Source organism: Artibeus jamaicensis, unplaced genomic scaffold, assembly GCF_021234435.1.
Source record: "Artibeus jamaicensis isolate MK-2021 breed Jamaican fruit bat unplaced genomic scaffold, CSHL_Jam_final scaffold_1283, whole genome shotgun sequence".
Lineage (NCBI taxonomy): Eukaryota > Metazoa > Chordata > Mammalia > Chiroptera > Phyllostomidae > Artibeus > Artibeus jamaicensis.
Genome location: NW_026522028.1, coordinates 5,872,401 through 5,900,131, shown reverse-complemented (window position 1 = coordinate 5,900,131; position 27,731 = coordinate 5,872,401). Strand labels below are relative to the sequence as shown.

General features: G+C 37.7%; 1 protein-coding gene across 6 annotated transcripts in view; it reads right to left on the bottom strand.

Moving 5' to 3' along the window:
• The window catches only part of TAB3 (TGF-beta activated kinase 1 (MAP3K7) binding protein 3), a 61,908-nt gene that overhangs the window by 9,757 nt on the left and 24,420 nt on the right, over positions 1 to 27,731 (bottom strand). For all 6 annotated transcript variants that reach the window (XM_053655797.1, XM_053655799.1, XM_037127027.2 and 3 more), the window contains 5 exons: positions 19,234 to 19,425; positions 14,122 to 15,553; positions 13,112 to 13,272; positions 7,238 to 7,331; positions 4,133 to 4,216 (listed from right to left, as the gene is read on the bottom strand). In XM_053655797.1, coding sequence (XP_053511772.1) covers positions 4,133 to 4,216; positions 7,238 to 7,331; positions 13,112 to 13,272; positions 14,122 to 15,553; positions 19,234 to 19,335 — 1,873 coding nt within the window. In that variant the 5' untranslated portion in view covers positions 19,336 to 19,425. The remainder of the gene's footprint in view (positions 1 to 4,132; positions 4,217 to 7,237; positions 7,332 to 13,111; positions 13,273 to 14,121; positions 15,554 to 19,233; positions 19,426 to 27,731) is intronic.

Sequence of the window (27,731 nt, the reverse complement as noted above, 5' to 3'; positions counted from 1 at the left end):
TTTTCTCAGTTAATCTCCAACCACAGTTCTGATATATATAATATACACACACACACACGTAATTACCATAAATTATTTTAGCTTGTTCTATCTGAAATTTCATACTAAACAGAATCATGTTGTATACGTTCATTTATATTTGATTTCTTTCATTTAGCATTATGTTGAGATTCATGTATTAGTAATCTAGTTTTTTGCTGAGTATTATTCCATGGTATGACTACATCAGTTTGTTTATCCACTCATCTTTTGATGGACACTTGGTTTGTTTCCAGTTTTTGGTTATAGTGAATAAAAATGGTATGAAACTCCTAAAAAACCAAGTCATTTTGCAGACATGTGCTTATCTTGTATAAATTTTTAGAAGTACAATTGTTGATGGATGAATGGTTTTACAACAAAATGGCCAAAATGTGGGGTTTTAGCCATTCCGGTGGGTGAAAGGTGGTATTCTCAGGATTTTATTTTGCATTTCCCAACTGTCTACTCAAGTTCAGTATTTTCATGTGCATATCAGCCATTTATATATTTATATATATATATATATATATATATATATATATATAAATACTTTTGTGAAGCATCTGCTCAAATGTTTTGCCCCTTTTTTAAATTGAGCTTTTTAATTATTCTCATAGATCTTTATATATTCTTGATATCAGTTCTGTACCAGATACATGTTTTGCAAATATTTTCTCCCAGTTTGTGGCTTGCCTTAATAGTGTCTCTTAACAAGCAGAAGGCTTCAATGCTTCCTATGTCCTGTTGAAAAATCTCTATCTACATCTGAGTTGCAAAGATATTGTTTTATTCTAGAAGCTTTATAGTTTAGCTCTTACACTGAGGTGTGTATGACCTGTCTCAAATTTTTGTCTACAGTATGACATAAGGATCAAATTTTGTTTTTTTCCTCACGTGGATGTCCAGTTCTTCCAGCACAGGTTATTGAAAAGACTTTTCCTTTTCCATTAGTTGCTTAGGTGCTTTTGTCATAAATTTAATGACAGTGTGAGGGTCTACACCTGGGCTCTCTATTCAGTTGCAATTATCCATTTTTTAAATCCCCATGCTAGGGTAGCTTTATAGTAAGTCCTGAAGTTGGTTAGCATAAGACTTCCAACTTTGCTGTTCTTTTTAAGACTGTTTTCAATGTTCTAAGTCTTCAGCATTTCCACGTCAATTTTAGAACTGGTTTACTAACTTCAACCAAAAAAAAGGCCAAAGGCCTAGTGCAGTTACAATCAGTATTGCATTACAGCTACAAAATCAACATGGAAAGAATAGGTATCTTAACAATATTCATTTAATCATGAATATGGTATATTACTCTATTTAGGTCTTCAATGTTTCCTTTGCCAATGTGCATAACTCAGGTTAAATTTATTCATGTGTTGGTATTATTGATGGTACTGTGGTTATATATCAGCAAACCATCGGAAAATAACATGAAAAAGATAAATAGGGATTTTTGTATGGTGACCTTACATCCCAAGACCTTGTTAAATTCATTAGTTCAAATGGTTGTTTTTTCAGTGCCCTTAGATATTCTTTGCAAATGATCGTGTCTCCTGCAATTGCTGCTGAATTGTTGGATGTTTTGTCAGCTGCTCCTAGTGAAATGACTATACGCTTTTTCTCCTTTAATGTTACATTCCTGAGCTAAACCCAACTTGGCCATGATGTATTATCTTTTTCATATATTGTAAATATTTAATGAAGGCTTTTTTGCTTTTATGTCCGTCGGTGATATTGATCTGTAATTTTGTTTTCTTTTGGAGGCAGTAGGTAGGTAATGTCTTTATCGAGTTTTGGAATCAGGGTTCTGCCAGCTCCATTAAAAAAAAAAAAAGAAAGAAAGCTTTCCTTCCTCTATTTTCTCAAAGACTTTGTGTAAGACTGGTATTATCTCATCCTTAAATGTTTGATATTCTGGCGTTCTCTCCGTGAGAAAATTTTTTATAATAGATTCAGTATTTTATCAATGTATAATATAGCTATTAATACTTCCTATTTCATCTTGTTTTTGGTTTTGTCAGTTACATTTTTCAAGGAGTGTGTCAATTTCAACTAAGGTGTCGAGCTTATTGGCATAAAAACGTTCATCATACTCCTTTATTATTTTAATGGGTAACCCATTACAGTTATAGTAATATGTGTTCTTTTTTTTAAATCAGTTCACTTTCAAAACTTACTGATTTTGTTTCTTTCAGAAATCAAACTTTTGGCTTTGTTGTTTCTGTTTTCTATCTCATTGGCTAGTCTCATCTCTTTGAGGTGGAATATTAGATCACTGATGTTAGATCATGTCTTATACTACTAGCATTTAAAGCTATAAACCCCCTTTTAAGCACTGCTTTAACACCTCGCCCAAAGAGAGGTCTAGCTTTGTCCCCGGCTCCTTGGAGATAACCTCTAAAATCCTGAAGCTTCCCAAGTGATAGAAGTCTGTTATTTATGGTGGGCCTTCCAGACCACACCTGAGAATGTATGCTAATAAGGTGGCTCAAGGTGGATATACAGTCCACCATTTCTTGCCAACTTGGTCTTCTGTTCTGAGGGAACAACTTTTCAATGCACTCCCTTAAATAGGGTGATTCCTCCATGACAACCCTTGAATCAATTAACTGAAGTTTATCTATTGGATTATCAGTAAGTAACCCTTCCTTAGTAGACACTGAGGCAAAATCAAGTTTACAGATTCATATGTTAGCCCTGGCTGGTGTGGTTCAGTGGACTGAGTGCCAGCCTGCAAACTGAAAGGGCACTGGTTTGATTCCCAGTTAGGGCACATGCTTGGGTTACAGGTAACTCTCTTCCCCCGTCTCTAAAAATACAGAAATAAATTTTTAAAAATAGTGATCAATAATATAACTCAGTGACTTTTAACTTGAAGCTGTATATAATGACACCATAGTGCCAAATCTGGTACTTGGCATTCAACCACTAAAATTTTTCTTTGTGCCCTTCTTAGAAATTAGTGGGCTATTTTAAATGCACATCAGATGACACATCCATGGTAGCATTAAACAGTAAGAAGAACAGCAGATAGCATGTTGCAACCAGTAAGTGAAATACTTAAAATACTCTGTACTGAGCTTTAAAACAAATACTTAAGTAATTTAGGTCAGGCAATATTATTTATTTAGAATTTATACATTCTCTGATTAATAATGATTCTGGTGAGGTTTTAAAATATACCCTTAGATAGTATTTTTTAAAGTAAGACATTCCAAAAAAATGTCTTCATGATCATTCTACTTTGAGTTGCTTAAAGCCTTAAGGATTAAGATCTGAAATGCATACTTTAGCTCAGTCTTGAGAATTATATTTATAAAATAACATACATGGACCATTAATAAGAATGGGGCAGAAAACCTAGCTAGTGTGGCTCAGTGGATTGAGCTCTGGCCTGCGAACCAAAGGGTCACTGGTTCAATTCCCAGTCAAGGCACAAGCCTGGGTTGTAGGCCAAGTCCCTGGTAGGGGGTGTGTGAGAGGCAACCACACACTGATGTGTCTCACCCTCCCTTTCGGCCTCCTCTCTGTAAAAATAAATAAAATCTTTTAAAAAATTAATGGGGCATAAAAAGTTTAAATTCAATGACTGATTTAAATTTAATTGAAATTAATTTTTAAGATAATAAAATGCCAATTAAACATTTGGTACATAAAAACTATAAGATTTGATACCTTCAATATTACATGAAAATGATTTAAAATTATTGAAAACTGATTCCTCCAAATCTTGGATGTATGTAGGATCTATCATGGTCGCCTGCTGATCACCCAAGGATGCTTTTGTGGCCTGTTAAATAATCTTAGATCTACTCAAATCAAACTTTCCATTCTAACACAAGACCTTTAAAATTCTCATTATTTAGTAGGAATTATCTTTTAGGATTATAGTTTTTACAGTGCAGTATAAATTTTAACTATGTAATATAATATGGTTTCAACTCAAAAAAATAAATTATATACCTTATAATTCTAGGAGTTATAAAGTTTAGGGGCATTTTATTATTGCCATGAACAAGTTAATGAATATCTCTAATGAAAACTGTTTCAGCTGTAAATGTGAACTCCCAAAGAATTTTCATATTTATTTGTATGTTTGTGATATTTCACTACTCACCTTTCTTAGATGGCTTGGGTGGTACCACTGGGCCAGGTTCTATGTTATCATAAAAATTATTCATGGCTTTCGGGTCAAAGTTTCCTATAAGAAAAATAACATCACCAGGCATTTAGAGTTATTTTTCCTGTTACTTGAATTGTTATGAAAATTAAACTTGTAAGAAGGAAAACTGTTCTCCAGGGTTTTAAAACTCATTATATTATCTTCCTACTTCACACTGAAATGATTTTATCATTGTGAGAAAACACCCAAGCAAACTAACACATCATTGTCTATCTAGTGCTCACCTAAAGGAATTATTTTTCTTACAGTAAACCTAGTATGTTTTGGCAAATTTAAGCATATGGCGCATTTAGGGAGGTAAATGAAGGCGACAAATGTAAGAATGGCTGAACTGTTTTCTCTGTTTGTTTTGATTTTAGTGAACAAACCATAAGATTTAAACAGTGAAAGCTCAATTCCATATCTTTCTTTATTTACCTTAATATTTAATCTATTGTAAATTCAACTATTAAAGAACCCAAATATGTACATTTACAAAGATTTTTCAAGTGTTGATATCAGCAGCTCATGGATTCCTATCTTCAAAAAAAAAAAAGATGTCACCTACAGATTTATCAATGATAAAAGATGATAGAGTGCCAATTTGAGAAAAATAGAACAATCCCTGAGAATTCTGTCTTGCCACAAAATTTCCTCCTTTCTGAAAATGTTCACTCCCTGATCTAGTGTTTACTTCAGCCCCATCTCCTGCCAGGATTCATCCAAGGTCAGTTTTGATCCAGGGCCAGCTTTTGGTCCTACCTCCACTTCTGTGAACCTACCACTGCAATCTCCTCATTCTGTACAACACTAATTAAGCTTTATAACTGTACCCACGCTTATTTCCAGAGGATGTTATACAGCATTGATGAAGTTCAAACATAGGATCTCTTGATTTCTAGACCTACTTTTTTCCCCAGCAAAATTTTTCCTCACCAAAACAGACAACAAAGCTGCTTTTCAGCAAATCATACACTGATTTGCATCTCATCTAAATGTCCCCCAAATGTCTACATTCTTTGTCATCTAAAAGTTTAGATTAGAAATTTATATACAGAAAATTTTCCCAGAGCATGGACAAGTAGAGATTTAGAAATGCGTAAAGCACCAAAAAGAGCTCTTTGTTCTCCAATGGAGACCAAAAACAACAGCTCTTCACTTATAAAATCTTAATAGTGGTTTCCCTTGCAGGTCCTATTACAAATGCTTTTATCCATTTGTGTACGCTATTCTAAGATATTTTCTGAAAATAATTCCCATGACTGCTCATAAAACCCACAATGCTATTTGGTATATTAATTGGATCTTTTGATGCTTCATATGTATTTCTTCAATTACTTAAGTTACAGCTGGTGTTCTAATTTCTAGATCCTATTAGATGTTACTATAAATACCCTAACCAAATGTTTGTTTGTTTTGCTTCAAAGAACACAAAAGCAAAAAAAAACTTTTTAGAAATCAATGCTATATTCTAATATAGTAGGAATAGTTTATATAACCACTACATTATGCACAGTAACTCTTTCATTGCTCAAAGCTACTAGGCTCTAGAGTAACTAGGCTTCTGAAAATAACGTTAAGGGCACCTAACTAGATCCTTCAACTTTCACATTCAAACTTACTTGTGTTCAGATAGTTCTATGTCTTTTAGGTTCCCCTGCTTCTACTTACATAACCTTGCCTTACACAAAATGGCAATGGAGTAATTTTATATATACCTCTTAAAACACAGTAGAAGCTCTCTTAGCTGCCGTAATTAAGAACAAGTAAGGTGGGAGCTGATTAAAACATGGAATCATTAAGAAAAATTACACGTCAACTTTAATGTAGCGAAACATATAATCATGGCAATATTTTAATGCTGGACCAAGAGTTTTCTACACCTGTCTATTGACTGAAGGTTCTATATTGTCTTTTCTACACTACACCTGTGATGAGCTAAAGTGTAGTGGGCAAACTGTTTCCCCAAGTGAGATGATATAAACACCTGAGACATTGTGGACCCATAATACCGTCACTGTTGTGTTGCGAAGCCCGCAACTGTGTCACCGAAGCACAAAAGCAGTGCAGGGCAATATGTAAACAAATGGAATGGCTATGTTCCATTAAAACTATTTTGAAGAACAGGCAGCAGGCTACTTTGCTGAACCCTGATATTTATTTTCACTTCTTCAGGATGGAGCAAGAAAGACACTAAAACCATTTAATCTGATGACTGAAACCTCTTAAATTTTTAATTTCCCCCTTAACGCTTTACAGTAGCCGTCACCCATTATCTAACTCACAGTCCCTATTGGCTTTGCCTTTGGGTCTTTAAAAAGGTTTTGCCTTTGATTTTTATAGGAAAAGCAGCGGCTTTTCCTGACTTTACATCATGTTGATAACGGGCACAAACAGGTTTAGGAACAGGCACAACTGAGACTCGGTGAGCGGACAATTCCAATTGCACGCAGACATGCCAGCATGTGGCTTCCTGTCGGGACTGTGCAGTGGCTGTGGGCTCTGTCAGCACCGCGTACAGAGGAAATGAAGGACAGCTCTGCCCTGGTGAGCTGAGTAAATGAAAGGCAGTTAAGAGAGCTTCTGCTGTAGTGTCGAAAGCCAAAAAAAGAAAAACAAAAACCCCTAAAAACTCTAAGGTATAGTTCCATGCTTTTATGTAACATAAAATAAATTGCCATATGGAATTTTCTTTAACACCAGAAATCTGATATTCTGACTTGGGACCCCTATTTTTACAAATATTTTAGATGACTCACATAAAATGAACCTACTAAAGTTTTAGAATTAAAACCCATCATTTAGAGTAAATGCCTAAAAGAGGATAAATGCAGAGTAACAACACAGAACAGACTTAATGGTGAAATTACCAAAGTAAAACTATTTCTTGATCCCCACCCTGACCTCCAACCATGGGGTGGAGGGATCTGTTTACCAGGATTGTAATCTTATAATGGATAAAAACGCTGTCTTAAGTCTATAAAACCAAAATGATTGCTATTTAAGCAGCTTAAAACACCACACTATTACTTATGGTTTACCAAATAATCAATTCTATACCTCTAGATTGAAGGAGGTCAACTTCTTTCAGTGTACAGTCAACATTTATCTGGAGTTGTCTGTTCATGCTTCTCAATCTTGTCATTTCCTCAGGCTAGTAAGAAAGGACCCAAAATAGCAATTGTGGGAAAGTCATTATCAAGCCCAACATTTAAGAACTGCTATTCATGTTAATCGTTCTGATTGGTTATTACCAAGAGAATGGCCTTAGTCCATAACAGGGCATGTTTAAGAAGTCCTATGTGTTATATTTTTCAAGGAATAGTCAGATACATTGGGGACATCAGTGTGGCCACATATAAACAAAATCTGCACATAATGTGGGCTAAAATACTAGACTGTTCTATCATACAAAATACTACCACTTTAGTCACAGAACACTGAGAATATCTTCTATGTTTTCATGACAAGGGAAACTAGTAAGTATGAACCTTTTAAATAAGCAACATCCATTATTTTAGTCTTGTCCAGGATTATTGGAATCACAACAGTACTAATTTTAATTAACACTTAGTGGCAGACACTGTGTTCACCAACATTTTCCCATTCTTTCCTTAAAACACTTTCAAGGTGAAGTACTAATATCACTCACAATTTACACATGAGGAAGCTGAGGCACAGAGATTATATAATTTCCCCAAGGTTATAAAAGAGACAGAATTTGTATCTAAACGTCTTCTCTATACATAGAATCAATTAATCTAATACACGAAAACTTCAGGAACAAATGGATTCCATTCTTCCTCCAACTGTGTTTCCTTCTGCCTCGACCTTTCCAGCGCAGCCTACTCTGTAGGCCTTTCGGGGCACACACACAACACTGAAATGTGAAGAGAGCCCTATTCAGTTAAATAAAGCTTTCTGGAAGCCTTCATTTCCCCTGACATTCTGAATTCCTTTGCTACTTTACATATATGTACAGTAAAAAAGTTAGTGTTTAGACTCCAGAGGTATGAGTACTGAAGCTTTCGGCAGAGCCTAGACACTGACTCAGTTTCTAAGGTGATTCTATAAAGTAAAAGATAAAAATCGGCTATGACAGGAAGACAAAATAAAATCCCATTCTGTTAAAAAAAATGTAGTTTGCTAAAAACCAAATACTATGTTATTGTAAGAGTGAAGAAAAATGAGCAAAAAGGTTATTTTAATTCACTACAATGCAAGATCTTATGCTGTTAGGAGATATTACTATAATAACTGGGAAGGCCCACTCAATTAGCAGCTATCAAAAGTTTAAAATAAGGCCTGGATTGGTGTGGCTCAGTGGGTTTGCGTGTCATCCCGCAAAGCGAAGGGCTCTCATTCAATTACAATCAGGGCATGTGCCTAGGTGGTGGCCAGGTTCCTTGCTTGGTGGTGTACAAGAGGCAACTGATGGATGTTTCTCTTCCTCTCTTTCTCCCTCCCTTCCCCCTTTCTGAAAATAAATAAAATCATTTTTAAAAAGGTTTAAAGTAAGTGCTATAACGGGCAAAATAGAGTAAAAGCTATAATCCCTAAGAATGCCAGGGAACATAAAAGTCTTTTAGAAATATTTATTAGGGATTGCTTCTCTTTTCTCATTCCCATTGGTAAACCATGTGACGTTAACACGTAAAGTTGCTTATATGTTGCCTACCAGGTAATATTAAGATTTGAGCTAAAGCAGTTGTTCGAGCTAAAGCAGTTGTTCAAGGATGTCAAAAACTGATGCTGTCTTACTAGGAATATGTGAAAGAACCTATTATCTTTGTAGAATCATATCAGCAAAGTCAAGCACCTGAAGAAGCTGATCATTCCTATATATTGGTGGGGGGGTGGTGGTGGTGGTCTCAGCCACAGTATTCATGAATAGTGAAGCTCTATAACTGAGTATGAAAATATTATAATACTGCACATTTGCTTATAACAACAATTTCCAAAGACAGTGGAACTGTCTGATCTAACAGTTTTATTTATAAGGTTACTATGTTCTTTTTCATAGCTTTTGATTGAGGGGAAAGTTGTTTCTGAAAGTTACTACCATTTATACAAAAATACAGTTTTTTCGTGGAGAAGGAGTTTCTAGAGTGCCTATGTGTAATTTACAGTTGTCTGTAAACTATCAGGATGTTTCTAACCATTATTTCAAAGTGAAAAATTCCAAACTTAAAAAAAAAAGTGACAAAAATACCAAATCCACTGTTTCAGCACTTTAAGAAGCTGTGTCAGAGAGACCAAGGCTGAAGACCACTAATGCTCTTTAGTGTCTTGGCCCCAGTTACGCAGTTGGGACTCAAAGTGGTAGGTTAATCCAAAAACTCAAATTAGTTAGAACAAGATGAATGGGAGAAAAACTTTGGAGGCGGGGTAATTGGCAGCTCTGCCTATTAAAATTCTATGTATCTTTAAATTTCTCCCTCCTCCATGAAATTGTCTCATCTTTGAACCCTACCAGCAAAAAACTAACATTTGTATCTCCAAACTCCGAAGGCATTTAATAGAGCTACCATTCAGTTGGCCGGCACTTCTGATTTACTGTCCTACATCATCTCCTGTCACACACACACACACACACACACACTCTCTCTCTCTCTCTCTCCTCTCTCTCTCTCTCTCTCTCCCCTCTAGAAAGAGATGACATCTCCCATGGCATTTAATACAATGCTTTGCAAATGGTAAGAAAAATGATGGTGGTAATGCACCTTGCACTTCTGCCCTCCCTGGTTCCTCTAAGTGTCTGCAATTGTGCACAAGCTGGTCACAGATGTGCACTCCAGTCTCATTACGCACACTTCTAACCAATTTTTCATACACTGCTTTATAAGAAATAAATGTTTGATAACCTGAAGGTAGCAATATGTGCTAAGTACCAAAAAAGTCCATTTTCTATTGCATAACCTACACGAGTGGGACAGTGATAAATCTGGATAGCCACTTAATGTCAGACACTTTATATACATTATCTCTTGATCTTAACCAAAATATTAAAATGAACTTGTTATATTCCTGTTTTTAGTAAGGGAAAATCAACTGCAGAGAAGTCAGATATAACCAGTCAGCGCCGGAACTGTTCTGGCTCCAGAGCCCATGTGGGCACGCTTTCAACTATGCCATGGTGCCTCGAAGGAACCTCTGAACAAAAAGGGATTTCCGACAAATCCTTTGTTTTCTGATTAATTTCCTACATATAATATACCCTGGTGTTCTGCATGTTCCGAAAGTTAAAAGGCAATCCGTTTTACAAAATGCTTCAGATTTGCGTGTGTATCTCAAGTGGATTTTTTCAGTATCTTATGACCAACCTTCAACTTACAAGAATACTATCTGTTGGGCATTATATATTGTTTAATGTGTTGTTATTTAGTCCTAACAAAAATCTCATGAAATGGACACTCACATATATTATAGATAAGAAAACAAGCATAGAGAAGGTTTCTTAGCCAAGGATATACAAGTAACATGAGATCAGCAGAGGCAGAATTCGAATTCACACCTGAATCAACAGGTCACTGTCTTAACTATAATTGTCCCTCAGCCATGCACTCCAATAGTCCCCCATTTTACTATAGGCTTGGCAGCAGAAACATGTGGGAATCACGCACTCAGATTTCTCACTTCTTAAATATTATCGCCCATATGAGCTACTGATTTTCAAAGCTCGATGGCGGCTACATGGGAGTTCATTATACTATTCTGCCTATTTATCGTTGAAATCCTCTTAGTAAAAGGTTTAAAATAAATTAGAGCCCAGAACAGCAGTTTTACCGACTTCCCTCCTTTTCTTTTTCTAAAAAAGTCTCATCAATAAAAGCTCTCAACTAAAACGTGGGTTTTGTGAAAGACTAACCAACCTATGCACAGCACATGAGACAATTCTCTACTTCTAACAACAAAGAATCAATAGGGCTTTATTTAGCAGGGATTACCACATGGGAACAGGCTGCTAATCAAATCTTATATGGTTATGTTAGAGAAAATAACTTCTACGCTAAGAAAATTTGTTTTTGCCGTACAAGTACCTAAAGGACTCCAAAGTGTCCAACCACCACAGGTGGTTTCCCATGTATCTCCGCCCTCATCAGAGGATTCCATAGAGATGTCAAGTGAGCCCTGGCTGGTTGGCTCAGTGGACTGAGAGCATCAGCCTGCAAACTGAGAGTGTGCTGTTCGATTTCCCGTCAGGGCACATGCCTGGAGTGTGGACCAGGTCCCTGGTTGGGGGTGTGGAACAGGCAACCAATCGATATTTCCCTTCCCCTCTCCCTAAAAATAAAAAAGAGATTAAAAAAACTTAAAAAGAAATAAAAAATTAAAAAAGATTTCAAGTGAGAAAAAACAAGGCAGAAATACCACTTTTCCAAGTGTTTTCAATATTAGGAAAAAATTGACTAAATTATCTTTTGAAAAACATCCACTGGGTTCCCATGATCAGCAGAATAAAGGTTAGTGTTCAAGGTCTAAGCCCCATTCCACCTATGTACATTAACCTGTTAAAACATCAGAAATCTCTGCTTTAGAGAGGGAACAGTAGTTGCTGCCTGCTCACAGTCTGTCTTGACTTCAAGTCTTCATGTTCTTTTTTTCTCAAATGCCTTCCCCTTTCCTCTACTGATACGGCAATAGTACCCTATTTTAGGGCAATGGTTCCTCACCCTTTTTTCCTTCAATCTAATAATAATAACCTTATAACAATCAAATGAAAACGATGGATCTGCTTCCCACACAAATACACATAAGAAACTCTGCATACAATCTCAGGCATTCACAGATCTCCTTTGAAGCCATGAAACTCAGTTAAAAACTTTTCTATAGGGCCACAGCTGCAGACATACTATCTGCAGGAGGCCTGGTATTGTGCTGTCTTCTCTAAACTTGTAAGAGAAGCTCTCAAAGCTTCTCTTTGCTTTGAAACAGAGAGAGAGAGAGAGAGAGATTGGTTATCTTTACTTTAGAGAGGGTAGGAAATGAGGAATGGCTCTGGAAAAGGTAGAGACTGAGTTGAGCCCTGAAGAACAGACAGAATTTGTATGTGTGGAGCTTTAGAACAGCATTTCAGAAGGAATGTGAGACAGCAGAGAAGTGCACTGATATAAACAAACGAGCTGGCATATAAATTCTCTTATCACTAACTGTGAGCATACTGAGTGCTTACCCCACTGTACTATCTGTTGATGGATCTACTGGACTTCTCCCACTAAGCACCTAGCACTGGACCACATTCATTGTAAAATCCACTCGTTGACGGAATAAATGTTAAAAGGCAAAATGACAGGTGGTTGGATCAGAGAAAGTTTGTGATGTCTCAAGATCTTAAAGACTTGGTTAATATTTAATAAAGATCTTAAACAAATTTGAAACAAGTCTTTAAGATCTTGAGACATCACAAACTTTAACCAACATGTTAAAATATATTATCCAAATCTTTTCATTTAGAGCAGTTCCTGCCAGGACCGTTGTCAATACTGTTATCTTAGTTTCTATAATTATTTACACTTAACAAAACTGCTCTGCCTTAAAATAGTCTAGAGTCAGCACTCCCCAAATTCATATTAATCTCATTGTAGCTAGTGTGAATTAATATATTTAGAAAAATAATTTTCCTAATGTTTGGGAAAATATAAAATATGCTTAGGAGAATACATGAGAGCAATTTACACAAGATTTGCGAGGTAAACTTTTCATTTCTATTTGACAAAGCAATGTATTGTAAATGAGATCTATACCTTGATTATAGTTATCAGAATTTGAAACTATCAATGAGCCTCTGGAATTCACACATGTGAAAAAACAAAGCATCAAATTATTTTGATGAGAACTACGGAAGGCAAAAGTCCTTCATCCATTGTATAAAAATAAAAACACTGCCAGAAACAGAACACCTTCCTATCAATACATCCCCAACAGATCACTTACCGTTGGAATTGGTGTGGTGCAGCTGACCCTTCTGAGACGTCTCTGCATCAGGTCATGCTCCATACTGTTAACTTCAGCCTTCAATCGCTCTAGCTCCTCTTTCTCAAGTTTCAATTGCTTTGCTAACCTCTCCATCCTTGCTCGCTGATGTAACAGCAAGGCTATAGCATTACAGATAAAGTCATTGCAGAGAATAACATTGAACGAGTGACCAGAAAATTTCTATATGCATTGCTAATGTATAAAATACCTGTAAGAAACCCTGTCATTCAACTTGAGTTGGCATTCACTTTCATGTCTCTCTAATGCTATTCTGTCTCCATATCCGTTTTAACTTAGCTTGTAACTGTTGCCAAAATGACGTCATCTATACGTCCCTCTTGTTGTGCCATCCTTAGTTTCCCTAACATTCTCCTTAACTGCCTTTTTTAAACAGACTCAATACCAAGCATACTGAATTACAATCGATTACTTTCATTATATACTAAAAGAACACTGAACTCTCAGATGTCTTGAAACAAGCTCTATTCTCCTTTATATTTAGTTGGATCTATTTTTAACCAGTCTAACAATGTTCTTCAGTATCAACCTAACTTCTTATAAATTACTTATAAATATCATTGCATCCTTCAAGTCATCCTCTCTGAGACAAGATTCAAATACTTTTACCTTGGTGAACTTTAGTCTACTCTTTTTCCCACTCTCTGGTTTGTATTTCCCACTCTCTGGACAGTATCAATTTCACTTATCTATATTTTTCTCCCAATGGCTGTTCTTCCAAAAAAAATTTGTCAATATGTCATGTCTACATTTTCATATTTTAAAAGAAACTCTGGATGACTCTCAAGCACTAGTCCTATTCTTAATAGCAATGCTATCGGCCAACATTTAATAAATACTACTACTAAACACTTAATTGAAACTAAATAACTAATATAAATGATTTCACTTTAAACAGGAAACTGCCATCCCACCACAAAGATTAAATTTCATAAAAGGGATTTAATTACCTTGTGTATAGGCATAATCATCTGATCCAGAACTAGAACTCCTGTGATACTTATGGCTTCCCTTTTCTCCCCCAGAGCCTGGTATCACTGAAATGGGCTGAATAGGTTCTGGGGCTGCAGAATGTTCTTCTTGGTCCACTAAGTTTAAAAGATTTTCAGTCGTTGCTCGGCCTACGGTAATTTTGAAAACTGTAGTTGGGTTTGGCATCACTCGAGGAGATGGTGATGGAGCACATGAAGGTCCAGGTGGCTGTGTATATGTGATATACACAGGGTTAACACTAAATGGAGGTTTTGGTTGACTGGCTATCCCTCTTGAAGGAGAACTTGAAGGTGGAGTGGTGGCTGTGTACAGTGAATGCTGATTCCGTGGAGACGGCTGGTTACTGATAGGTGAAGTACTCCTTTGAGAGGGTTCAACTGTAATTTCTATCTTCTTCATGGATCCTTTGGGTAAGTTAGATGGTGTGTACGGGAGATAAGCTACTGAATGGTTTCCCTGTTTGTGATAGCAAGGAGGTCCTTGTTGGTATAGATGGGGTGGAGTAGTTGAAGGACTAGGTGGCATGAAGACATGGGAACTCGGGTGACCCAACTGGGAAGGCTGCACTTGATGCTGTGGAGAGCTGAAGGGTGAAGCACACTGAGAAGGAGGTGGTGAATGGTAAGGAGGTTGAGGGATCTGTTGCTGTTTGGGAGAATACTGAGAAGGCTGATAGTTCTGTTGATGTGGATAAACAGGTAAAGGACGCTGGCTATAATGAGACACTGGGCCCTGTGGTGAAGACTGCCACGGCACACTTTGAGGAGTCTGTCTTCCCGATGAACTCTGAGATGTCTGTCTAATATAAATAGAACCAGGAGACCCATAGAGATTGCTTGGAATTTGTGGAAGAATTTGTAAAGCTCTTGGTACAGTCTGTCCAGAAGGGAGGTTTTGGGATACTGTAACAGTAATCGGATTTGTACTATACCGAGGTATGTGCATGTATGAAGGAGGTGGCGGTGGTGAAGGCCCTTGCATAGCAGATGGATTCATTGCCGTTTGCATGGAAGATGGCTGTTGAGGTGGCTGTGAAGGAGTAGCTGCACTTCTGTTCTGTTCATTCATAAAAAATGGATTGTAGTTGGGAGTAGCAGCCACAAGAGCTGGAGCTGAGTGTGGTTCCTGAACTAAACATATCAGCTGTTTACCTGCCGCATGCTGTGGATCAATATGTCCATCACTTGAGCTATGTACCAGTGTTCGACCACCATTAAGTTGGGCTCCGTCTCCTGGATGGTAGCCACCAGGAGAATGGATGCCCAAGTTAATATGCAAAAGGCGATTTCTATTCATCCTGTTGTCATCTGGACTATGGTATTCCATATATAAGTATTTGCTACTCTCCTGGGAAAGGGCTCGGCAACAGGCTTCAAGATTGTTGTTATTCTAGAGGAGAAAAGCGGTAAAAGTAACATTGGCAAGATGAACATATCCTAATAGTGGAAGGCAAGCTTTTGCCAGAGAGTTATGCATATATGACTGTCATAGAACAAGCGGAGGACAATATTTTAAGCACAAAAAGCTTCATGGTCATCTATCCTGAAAAGGAGATCTCAAACAATTCATACTATTTTACAGACATGTATATCACATAACTAGTACTACCGCTACTGCTACTGCTACAGAAATATAAAGTACCTACTAATGAACATTGTGACTCAAGCCCAACTTTTCTGACTCCAAATCCAGGACTCATTTTATACTTGCTGCATCTCAACAAATTAAAATGTTGGGCTAATCTTGGATTCACCATAATTGCTGCAATATACAAGTATAAGTAATAGCCATCATTAATATTTAAACTGATAAACATGGAACTAATCATGCTTTAGTTTTCTCAAGGCACGGAAACCACAAAAGGAGAAAAAAGATATAGTAAAATTCCAAGAGTAAAAAAACAAAACAAACAATAAAAATTCTAAAGCGGCTTCACTTTTCTTTTAACCAATGTTATGCCTGTATCATTTTGAAAGCTTAGGCTGAACGAAAAAGGAAGTTAACCAAAAAAGTCCACTTTTGAACTATGTCTCCACGACTTCACCAAAGTTATGGTGATTTAATATGAAACCAGGTCTTGACTGACTTAATTCTGTACATTTCTACATTCTCGAGTTTTTACCCAATGAAAGGTAGCTTAGTATATTTTCAAAATCATTTAAGGATTTGAAATTTTTAAGTTATACACACACATGCAAAGATGGTAATAGCAAACAAACATGTCAGAGGTTCCAATTGATAGTAATGAAACTCTTAACAGGTTCCCTCTTTTTTTTAATTTTAAATTACAAAGTAATTTTCCACAAATACAAAATTTAGAACTATTTTATTAACCCAAAACACTGTTATTCATTGCCTTTGAAATAATCTATTAACACTTCTCAATTATCATCAACTTCTCTGTAGTTCATAGACATATATACAAATATGAACATACATACCTATTACCACGTATTTATTTTAAGGAAAAGTATATTTTACATTAAAAAAAAAAACATTATACTTCTGCTGGGAACCAAATGAACCTAAACCTAAGACAGGACACACACGGCTGCAACTTCAGAGCTGGGAGAACTCATTTACGGATAAGGAAAGGGATGCCTGGGAGGCTGCGTGGCTTGACAACACGCATTAAACTAGTTTACTGGACAGCCGGGGCTAGTCTTGGTCTGCTGACTTCCAGTGCTCTTACCCCTGAACACAGAAATTCCAAAGGAGAAAATGCTGGGCCAAAAGTACAGTAAAGATGTGGTTATTTGATCAAGCAAAAAACCTCTGCAAAATGAATTTTCAGAAACTTAAAGAATTGGCCTTACCAAAATTCCATAGATAATTTTATCCTTTTTCTTATGTAAAGCTTTTGATACTCAAATTTAAATACAGAGCCATAGGCGGGGAAAAACAATGTTGAAATTTAAGAAGAAAATAATTAGAACTCTCAAAGACTGTTTTTTTTCTTATCCTTCTGGGAAATTATGCTTATCAAGAGAGAAAAGCTAGTATTAAATAAATTTGGACTCGAAGGATTCAAATTGCTTGCCAACTAGAAAATGTTACTGATATAGCTGAAGGGAAAAAATATGAAAAGTGAAAATAAAACTATCTCCTTAAAGTTTTTATAAACCAATGGTTTAAGGGCAGAACCCAAACTAGAGTTTTATTTGAAACAGAAAGCAGTTTTCTACACTGAATTAGGTAGCCTAATTAGTATCATATCAGAATTCAAAATAGGATGACAAATCCAACTTTATATCATTTCAAATGCATGCCTACAGTGACAAGTTCAGTAAATTTTCCTATGGAAAATAATTTACAAACAAAAAGATATTTAAGTATTATGTTTACAGAAGTATTTTAAAACAAAAATACCACAAGAATAGATTTAAGTGTCACATTTGACCTGCTAAAAGTCTAAAAAATTTCAAACAGTAAACATGAAAAATAAAAAATCAAAATTGTTTAAAGAGATCAGAATTTTTATGAAGACCTATGAACACTCCTGAAAGAACCAATGCAAAAAAGCATTATACTCTCAAAAATGATCCTAAATTGAGGGATGATAGCCCAGAGAGAGGCTGTGAGGATTATGTATTAAATGCAAACTACTGAGTCTCATATATTTTAATGCAAACAGAGAAACTTTCCAGACCCAGTAGGTGGTAAATTCCATATGAATTAACTCTAGTAATCCCAAAGGAACATAAAAAAAAAAAAAAAAGTAAAAGACTAGTAAGGACAATGTAAATTATCACCAAATGTTCACTGACAGAGTTGAATTTACAGTTCCATTCCTTCCATTGGGTGAGGTAAAGACACTAAGCCACGAAAAAAACATAGGTGGTAATAGGCTAAATAAAATAAGTTTCAAAACCCCCCCCCCAAAATCAGAGCTAGGTGGGGCCCTAGGAGATTGCCAGGAAGGAAGTGCTTTAGACCGGAGCCTCACTCAGCGTCACTCCAGTGGGAAATACCTTTGTTCTACCAGAGACCAAAATGAGAGGCTCAAGTAAAGAGCAGAGATTCAAACTGGGAATGTGTGTTAAAAATGAATAAATAAAACAATACCCCAAAGACCGACTATGACACTAAAATCATAAGCCCAAAGGTCTAGATCTAGTAGAAGGGCCTGCAAACTAAGGAAGCACCTCTGTGGCCAGCACTGTTGTGTGAGTCTCAATTGTATACAGGTTTAGGTGATGTCCTGAGTCACTCACAGGGCAGTAAGGGTAGAGGGTGAACTGATTGCTTGAGGGAGTCCAGTGGGTGAGACAGAAGCACTGCTCCCAAACGTCAACCAAAAAGGGAAATGCTACAACCCAACACTCTGAGATCCTGTGACGGATGATATAAGTCAACGGGGCAGTGTCAGGACTGTTTCTCCGTTCCCTCTTGAGTGGGAAGACATGGTCTGTCAGAGATGAAATATCTTTATTTTAACAGAAGACAAGACAAAAGGAATGTGAGTAAACAAAAGAATTTATATATATTAGAAAGCATTCACCAACCAGGAAAACAGTAAGAAAGGGAGTAAATGCTGCAAACTTCTAAAAATAGGCTCAAAAATATATAGTAGTTATAAATTTGAGATTCAAAAATTCAACTCTACAGATTTGGGGTCGGTGACACAGCCCAGGCAATTTGAGAAGTGAAATGTGAGGATCTTTTTTCCTTTTTGCTACATGTACTTTTCCCTCTAAATCAGTGGCTCTTAATGGGGGGAGGGGTTGCCTTCCATCAGACATTCCATGTCTGATGTCTTTGCCTTCCATGTCTTTGCCTTCCATCAGACATTCATTCACCCAGGTCATCAAGACATTTTTGGCTGTCACAAGTGTGGAGATACTACTGGCATCTAGTGGGGTGGAAGTCACAGATGCTGCTAAACATTCTGCAATGCACAAGGCAAGACCCCCCCCCCAACAAAGATTATCCAGCCTAAATTCTGCTCTAAATGTCACCACCCAACCCCTATACAAGAAAATTTAACCAAGTTCTACTCGCCACAACACAAAGCCCGCTCTGAAAAGGAAAAATTAGCTCAACATCACTGTCATCGGTGGGTAATCTACCTGTAACATGCACTGAGACACCACACCCTCTGGAATCTCAGGGAAACGTTGTCGGAGGTCAAGGAGAACCTGCATATCAAGCTGAGGACTGCTTTGCGCCATGCCAGAGCAAGTGGTGGTCAAGTTTCTCTCAGGAAATGGATGCTAACCGGCCTTCCAATAGTAATGTTCTTCCAACACCGCAGTCATTTTCTAGTAAAAGAAATTAAGGTACGGTTAAATTTAATTACATAGTTCACTTTATTCAAATACAAACCATTAATATTTTCAAATAGGGACCTACATAAGTATACCCAATTCCAATGTTGGAAAATTGACACATTCAACTTAGCCAAAGACTTTTCTGATGTAATATGGCCATCACTGGTTTAAAAAGAAAGAGAAAAAGCCACCCCCTCTTGAGTTTCATTTAATTGTTCAAGCAAAACAAAAAGAAGCAGGTAGATTTAAAGTATAAAATTTTATTATTTGGCAACCATATTTTTCTAGCCTTCAGAAAGCCTACTTATACATAATCACTCATGTCTTCCCAGGGACTATCACATCACTTCTCTAAAACAGAATAATTATTTTGGTGTATGAGATAATAAAAGAAAGAAACGAGGACTTGATAATATCACCAACAAAGCACACTTGTCTTGTGTGCCTTCCATTCTCCCTGTACTTTGAAGCCAAAAGGTTTAAATTTGAATTCTGAGTGAAGGAAACCCAATGTCTGAATGAAACACCTGGGCAAACAAAAATGGAAATGTGGAATCCTTTGTTCTCAAAAATGTTGTTGGTGACCCATCATTAGCCAGACCTGCCCAGCTAAGCTTTCCCCTAGTTCTGCCACTGGCGGGATGTGGGAGTATCTTTTGAGTAGACAGAGGACTCTGATTCCCAATCCTACTGGCACTAGTTAAGTTAAGCACCCATGTAAATAAAACAACTAACGATATATAAGGAAATCATAAATCAATGGCAATAGCAAGGGTCAATTAACCAATCCACTCTTTAATCTTTATTTCCCATTTTTAAAAGAGGAAAAATCATACAGTGCATACCATACAATCTCATAGTATTATGTCTGTGCTCACTTGCTAGATAGTCAAATATTTTCAAGAATGAGAAGTAGCCCTGACCAGTGTGGCTCAGTGGGTTGGGCATCATCCTGCAAAGGGAAAGGCTGCTGGTTCAATTTCCTGTTAGGGCACATGGCTGGGCTGCCAGTGTGGGTTTGGTCCCTAGGTTGGGTGCATACAAGAGAGTCAACTGATCAATGTTTCCCTCTCACATCAATGTTTCTCTCCCTCTCTTCTCTCTCTCAAGATAAAAACCAAAAAGGAATGACAACTAATCACCTGCATCTTCAGAAGATTCATGGCAATCATAATTATATAAAATACATGTCTAAACCGCACACATAAGGGAATCATCCCACAACAAATTTTCTATTCTTGCAAACAGGCCTCAGAACTTTACATCATACCACTACTTAAAGCAATGTAGAGAAAAACAGGAAATAATTTAAAAATAAAAAGTATTTAAAGAAAATACTTACTTTTGCTGGCTTATAATTCCACTAAAAAATAAATACCATGCAATCTCTAATTTGATTTTAATCATAGTCACGGAATTTCATTTTGCATGCAATCTGTGACTTATACTGGGCATCTAGCTGTCTGTCTTCTTCCTTCCGAGACCAAGACTATCAAAAGTTACATATTCTTACAAAGCCCTTATGTACAAGACTCTGCCTAACCATAGGTAAAAAGAGCTATTAGGGACTGATCAACACAGAAGGTGTCTAAGGAATATGAGGAAAAAGTAAAATGTGGATGAAGAATACAGATAACTTCCAGTGTGCATACATGGGCCTTCTGGCCACCATGTACTTTGCTGATCCCTGCAATTCACTCCTTAGTCTATTAGAATGTGGCACATCTCACTTCCACTGAAATACTCTCTCCATTATCTCTCTGCTGCTAAATCCAGATGATACATCTTCTGGTCCCTAGGCCCCTTGACATCTGAAGCATCTGACACGCAGCCTCTGTGACATCATACTAGCCTGGTTTCTTCCCACCTGTCGTCACATTAACATTTCCCTCAATTCTGCCCTAACCCTAACTCTCTTCTTATTCTACCGGGTTTTGCCCAGTGATCAGGCCCCACTACTAAGGTTTCAAAAACACTTAAAGGCTGATGATTCCCAAATTGGTATCTTAAGCATCATATTCTCTCCGAGAGTCCAGACACAGAGCCAACTGCCTACAACACAGCATCATAAAGATATGCCCAAAGATACCAGTATGCCCAAGAAGGAACTCCTTACCACAGTCCTTCCCCGCAAAGGCTCTCTGTTCTCTCCATGAATGTTACCACTCAGTTAACAAAATTAGAAGCTAGGGTGTGATCCCTGACTTCCTGTTCTTGCACAACCAACTAAACAGTGTGTGAAATCAAGTGGGTCATGGTTTACAACCCTGTTTCTGCTATTTATTAGTCTCTAGGAAAGATATGCAATCCTTAAGACTTTGAAGCTTCATCTATAAAATGGAAATAACAGCAGAATTTAAATGGAAAACAGTCATAAGTTAGGAAACATTAGTTATATTCAGGGTATGTCTGACACTCATCAACTTCCTGCTGGTCTCCCTGCCCCTGGTCTTGCCTTCCTCCACATTACAGCCAGAGAATTTATTTTCTAAGATGCAAATCTGATCATGTCTCCTTACATTCTGTGTATCCAAACCAAACAGCCTTATGTGATCCTTTGCATGGATGTCCTATGTTGCCTTTTCTCGGGGCATTAGCCCATCATCAGCCCATCATCATCTATCTGCCTGAGATACTTTCTATCTTCCTTTCTCCCCTCTGCTTCTCCAGGCTATATTGATCCCTAAATGTTGGCACTGGTGGCACCTCCCACTTACCCATCCCCCCCCCCTCCTGCTGCCTGGCCTCTCCTCCTACACTGGGCTAAAGGACCCTCGGCTATGCTTAAGCTACCAGAGCAGGCTGTGCTTATCCTAACGGGAGAACCACACATACTATACTGAAGCCACCTGTGTACCTGAAGGTCTCATATAAAACTATAGCTCCACCTAAAATGTGCTGTTATGCCAGAGAGTAAGGAAGTACTCAAAAAAGGATGGGAATTGGTGGTAGGACCCGTGAGCCAGCTTAAAAAGGCTTCCCCTGACCAAATCTGTGACACTTAGAGCACCTAGCAGGGAGGGCTTTTGCTTACAGTTGAATCCAACTGGTAAACATTCAGGGAGTGCCAGAGCTGGGAAAAACATTTTGTAGCCATCACACTGTACTGGCTGCTTCAAGCAACAATCATCAGTGGATGCTAAATCTAGAGGGAAATCTGAAGGACGAGTAGGATATATAAATGGTCATAGAGTATTTAAGAGGAGATTTAACTATACAGTGGATAAATCGAGCAATATGTTGACTGGGTGATTAAATGAACATCACCAATGAAGGACAAATGGACAGTGTACAACCCCAGATGTGACATCCTGAAAAAAACATATTACTTTTATAGTAGTCCAGTCATGAATGCATAATAACCTGAAACTACTCATGAGGAAATAGACAAAGCCCAAATGAAAAAATGTTCTGTTAAAAATAGTAAGCAGGGGGTAAAGGGGTTGAGAATGTCATCTTAAAAATACCGATGTCATAAAAAGACTAAGGTTAGAAAAAAGATCACAAATCAAAGGAGATAGAGCCATGAAAACAAAGTCGAATACCTGATCCTAGATGGAATCCTATATACTGAGGAAAAAGTATTCTAATGTTAAATGTATTGGATTTCCTAAGTTACTGACTTGATAACTAAGCTATGGTTGTATATATGAAGGTCCCTATTTTTCAGGAATTAGGCAGTGAAGTATTTGGAGGTAAAAGGCATGACATGCAGCTTCTTCTCAAATGATTCAGGAAGAAAATATGTAGTATATGTGTGTACATACAAACATGCATGCACACGCACACAATGAGAGGCAGAAAATTATAAAGCAAACAAGAAAAAATGTTAAAACAGGTGAATCTGGATAAAGGGTATATGGTGTTCTTTTCTACTATTTAGAAAAGAAATACAAATGCAAGAAATTGCATTTATTCTTGCAATTTCTAGAAGTTTGGAATTGTTTCCAAATTAAAAGTCAAAACAAAAGAAAACACCAATAGAAGGGCCTGTGTTCACCACTATATTTCCAGAGCCTTACGTAGTACCTGCTCAAATGTTTGTCAAATGACAAAAACTGATTTCACTACACAAACCCAAATCTAGCTAGTAAGACAGAAAAGTACACAGAGAAATCTAATTTAGATGAACCTTATCCCCTACCTCCTGCACACCCACCCCAATAAAATATTGGGGGCCAGGGATCTCTATGTAGAACAATTTGTGAATGCTTAAGGAGAAAAGAAAAATAGGTTTAGGCTACTGAATCAATGGGTACATTTTACCAGTTTGACCCTTTAAAACATCCCAAATCCAAAATGCTAAGAGAGTCTACCAGATTAACAATTTAGACTCTGAAATAATTTACATTTTAAGAGAAGTTCTTAGTGTTTAAGGCAATCTCAAATTTACAGTAGTCATAGGAGTCCTACCTTGGCAAGTCACTGAAACTCTAAGGTATCGCTGTCCAATCAAAATATGTGAGTCATTGTAAATGTTCTAGTAGCCACACTAAGAAAGTTACAATTATGTTCTGCCCTGACTGGTGTGGCTCATTTGGTTGGGCACCTTCCTGCAAACCAGAAGGTCACTGGTTCTGTTCCCAGTCAGTATGTGTTTGATAGGCAACCAATCAATGTTTCTCTCCCTCTCTTTCTCCTTCTCTTCCCCTCTCTCTAAAAATAAATAAATCAAATATTTAAAAAATATTGTTTTAACGTGTAATCAATGTAAAAATCACTAATCCAGTGTGTATTTCATACTTATAGCACATTTCAAGTGCTCAGCAACCACCTGTAGTTTCTTGTGGCTACCTTATTGGACGGCATGGCTCTAAGGCTTTAGGATTTGCATTTAGATGACAGGAAGTCCTACAGCTCTTAGATTTCCTAATTCAGTATCTCCTTTGAGGGCATACAATTAAGTAGGCAAAGGGTCTAGCATAGGCTAGATGTTTAAGAAATATTGGTTAGACCTGGCTGGTGTAACTCAGTGGATAGAGCGCGGGCCTGCGAATCAAAGGATCAAGGTTCGATTCCCAGTCAGGGCACATGCCTGGGTTGCAGGCTGCTTCCCTGCAAGCCAGTTTCCAGCAGGGGATGCACGAAAGGCAACCATACATTGATGTTTCTCTCCCTCTCTCCTTCCCGTCTAAAGATAAATAAATAAATAAAATCTTTTAAAAAAATAAACAGCCAAATTATCATACACTTTAAAAAAACAGTAATTCATTGAATTTGATGATAGGAAAGACCTTAGGTAATTGAATCTGCTTGTATTTATGGAAATGATAACAGCTTTTCTAGTAGGAAATAACTCCTTCATATTTCAGGGGCTAATCACATTCCGAACACTTGGTGGCTATTTAATCATCATCAATAAAGAGCTTCTGAAGAACCCAAAAGCTTAACTTGAGCTTTCCTGGTGGCCTCAAAGAATAATTTGATTCATTTCTCAATCCTAATTTTGTGTTGAAAATACAAAGAGCAATGCAGACGCCATTTTATGAGAGAGAAGAAAAGGTAACAAGAGTCAATAAAAACAAAAGCTTCACCTAAGAGTCTGCGGTCAGCAAACTCGAGAACGTTTTGCCGGCCCTCAGAACCTCTGGGGCTGCCTGGGCCTAAGTTACCGTTAATTTTTATCACGGTTGGTCTCTGCTAGCAACTGAAAGGTCACTAGGATCATCTCCTTTCTACAAATAAGAAAACAAACTGAGAATGGGCACATGGCAGAACTGTCACTGAAATTCAAGCCTTCCTTTTCCAAAGCCTGTGTTCCTTCCACAATGGCACTGGCAGGTATCATGGGTGTTCTCAGGAGAGTGATGATGTAGAGTGATGATGTGTGCCCTTCTTTGGATAGGGGGAAAAGGCAGCAAACTCTCAACAGTTTATCATCCAAATAGGGATTACAGGTATGTGGAAGATGGAGGACTGAGAGGAAAGGAATGAATCCTTGTACAAACAGCTGTTTTAGGACATGTGAGAAGCAGGGAGCTAAAGGGAAGAAACTGCCTTTTAAAAAAATTGCTGCAAATAGTTGTCTCTGAAAAAAACATTTGAAAGTATCTTTAAAATTGAATCCAAAAACTTACACACCCTCAAAAATGGCTACCATCTGAAAAGATGATTAAAAGTAGATCTACTTTTCACTAAGACTAGGAATCTAAATGGATTTTAAAATGTCTTCTCTTCTCTGGCTGGTGTAGCTCAATGGATTGAGTGCTGGCCTGCAAACCAAACAACCGTGGTTCGATTCCCAGTCAGGGCACATGCCTGGGTTGCAGACCAGTTCCCAGCAGGGGACACACGAGAGGCAACCATACATTGATATTTCTCTCCCTCTCTCCTTCCACTCTAAAATAAATAAAATCTTTAAAAAATTAAAATGTCTTCTCCTTAAGGATCTATGTATATAATTTTTTTTTAATCCTCACCTGAGGACATTTTTCTTTCATTCTATTTTAGAGCGAGAAACATCAATGCAAAAGAAAAGCATTGGTTGACTTCCGTATGCATCTGGGATGGATGGGGAACCGAACCTGCACCCTTTCAGTTACAGGGGCAATGCTCCAACCAACTGTGCCACACTGGCCAGGGCATGTATGTAATCTTAATGGTGATTAGCACTCTGCCCTGTATACTCACTCACATAAGCACTAACGGACGTTTATTATCATTAAGTATTGCACAACATATAGCACTACCAAACTTAATAATTTCTTGTTGATTATAAAATGTTAAAATACTTTTTCTTAAAGCAATTTCCTTTCTGCTCACTGGGAGGTTAAGGCAACAGATAAAAAAACAATCCAGCCAATAAGATGAACCAGTTTCCTTTAAAAACACTTAGTGTCAGCCGTGACTGGTGTAACTCAGTAGAGGTTAGGTGTTGTCCCACAAACAGGAAGGTCACTGGTTTGATTCCGAGTCAGGGCACGTGGCTGGAAGTGTGCAAGAGGCAAGTTTCTCTCCCCACTTCTCCTTGAAACAGTTTTACAGTAATGTACCACACTGCATTTTTGTATTTAATCCCATAGATAATACAACTAAAATGAAGTACTTGTCATATGGTATCTTACAGATTTGGATATGACACAGATCAAAACATACAGTCTTCCTGTCCATATACAATTGACCACAGAACATGGGTTTGAATGGCGCAAGTCTCCTTATATGCAGATTTTTTCAATAAACAGACAGTTGGCCATATATATCCCCAGCTCTCACATATGCAAATTCAACCAACCACTTATTCAAAACAGTATTTTTGAACCTTGGTTGGGAATCCAGGGATGCAGAGGGCTAACCGTATGGATTGTTTTCCGCCATTTGCTAGAAGAAACTTTGATATAAGAAACAAAATACATATGGACTTTGTCGCCTAACATTAATTATATTAAAGTGATGGGTGATGATGTGACACCTTAAAACCAAGCTGAGGACCCAGGCAGTACCTTGACTGTATTAGCTAGGCTAGGACATGACTAAATTCCTGGGACGCCCACGAACACCCCCACGAAAGCACAGATGGCCACAGCTGTGGACTGTGGAGTTGTGTAGGCGGTAAGCCTAGAATCAAGAAAGAAGAAACAGTGAAGGCATAAATCACAGTTCCAAAGCCTCAGAACCCAAGATCAGATCAGTAGGGTCGAGCCTTTACTGCCTATTAGCTTTGCAGGGCTCCTACTTCTTCAGGCAGGATGAAGGTCTGTAATGATATGCTTTGCAGTGGAATCACTCTGGCTTCCTCCGGTAGTGCATCTACCCCACCTAATTCAGGAGTGCAGGCAGCTCAGGATGCAGCAAGCTGCTGGGATTTCTCCCGATAGAATTCCCCCTAAACAGGGAATGCTCCCCCAGAGCTCTGCTCTGAGGCTATGATTCTCCAAACTTTAGAAAATGGCCCCGACACCTAGTATTCTCCTTCCACAACCTTTTCTAAATTCAGCAAATATGAACGGTGCTGTTATGGCCCTGCCTGTTTACCTCTGCCAGAATTTTAGCTCACTCCTAAAACAATTAAGTCACAGGTTACAAACCAGTGGTCTATGAGCTGAATCCAGTCTACTCATCTGCTTTGGTAGTGTTTAAAAAAAAAGGTTGAGCCACACTTTAAAATAAGTAAATTTTACATAAAAATTTGGATATCTAGCTTTCCTCTGAAAAAATCGGAGGTCTAGCAACAGCAGACAACAACTGGTTGAAGCTGAGGAGTCACTCCCTGGTTTAGAAAGGATATACACTCTCTGGCTTGCCTGGTTTCTACATCGCTCCAGACACAGAGGCCTGGCCTTGCTTTGTTCATCGACACA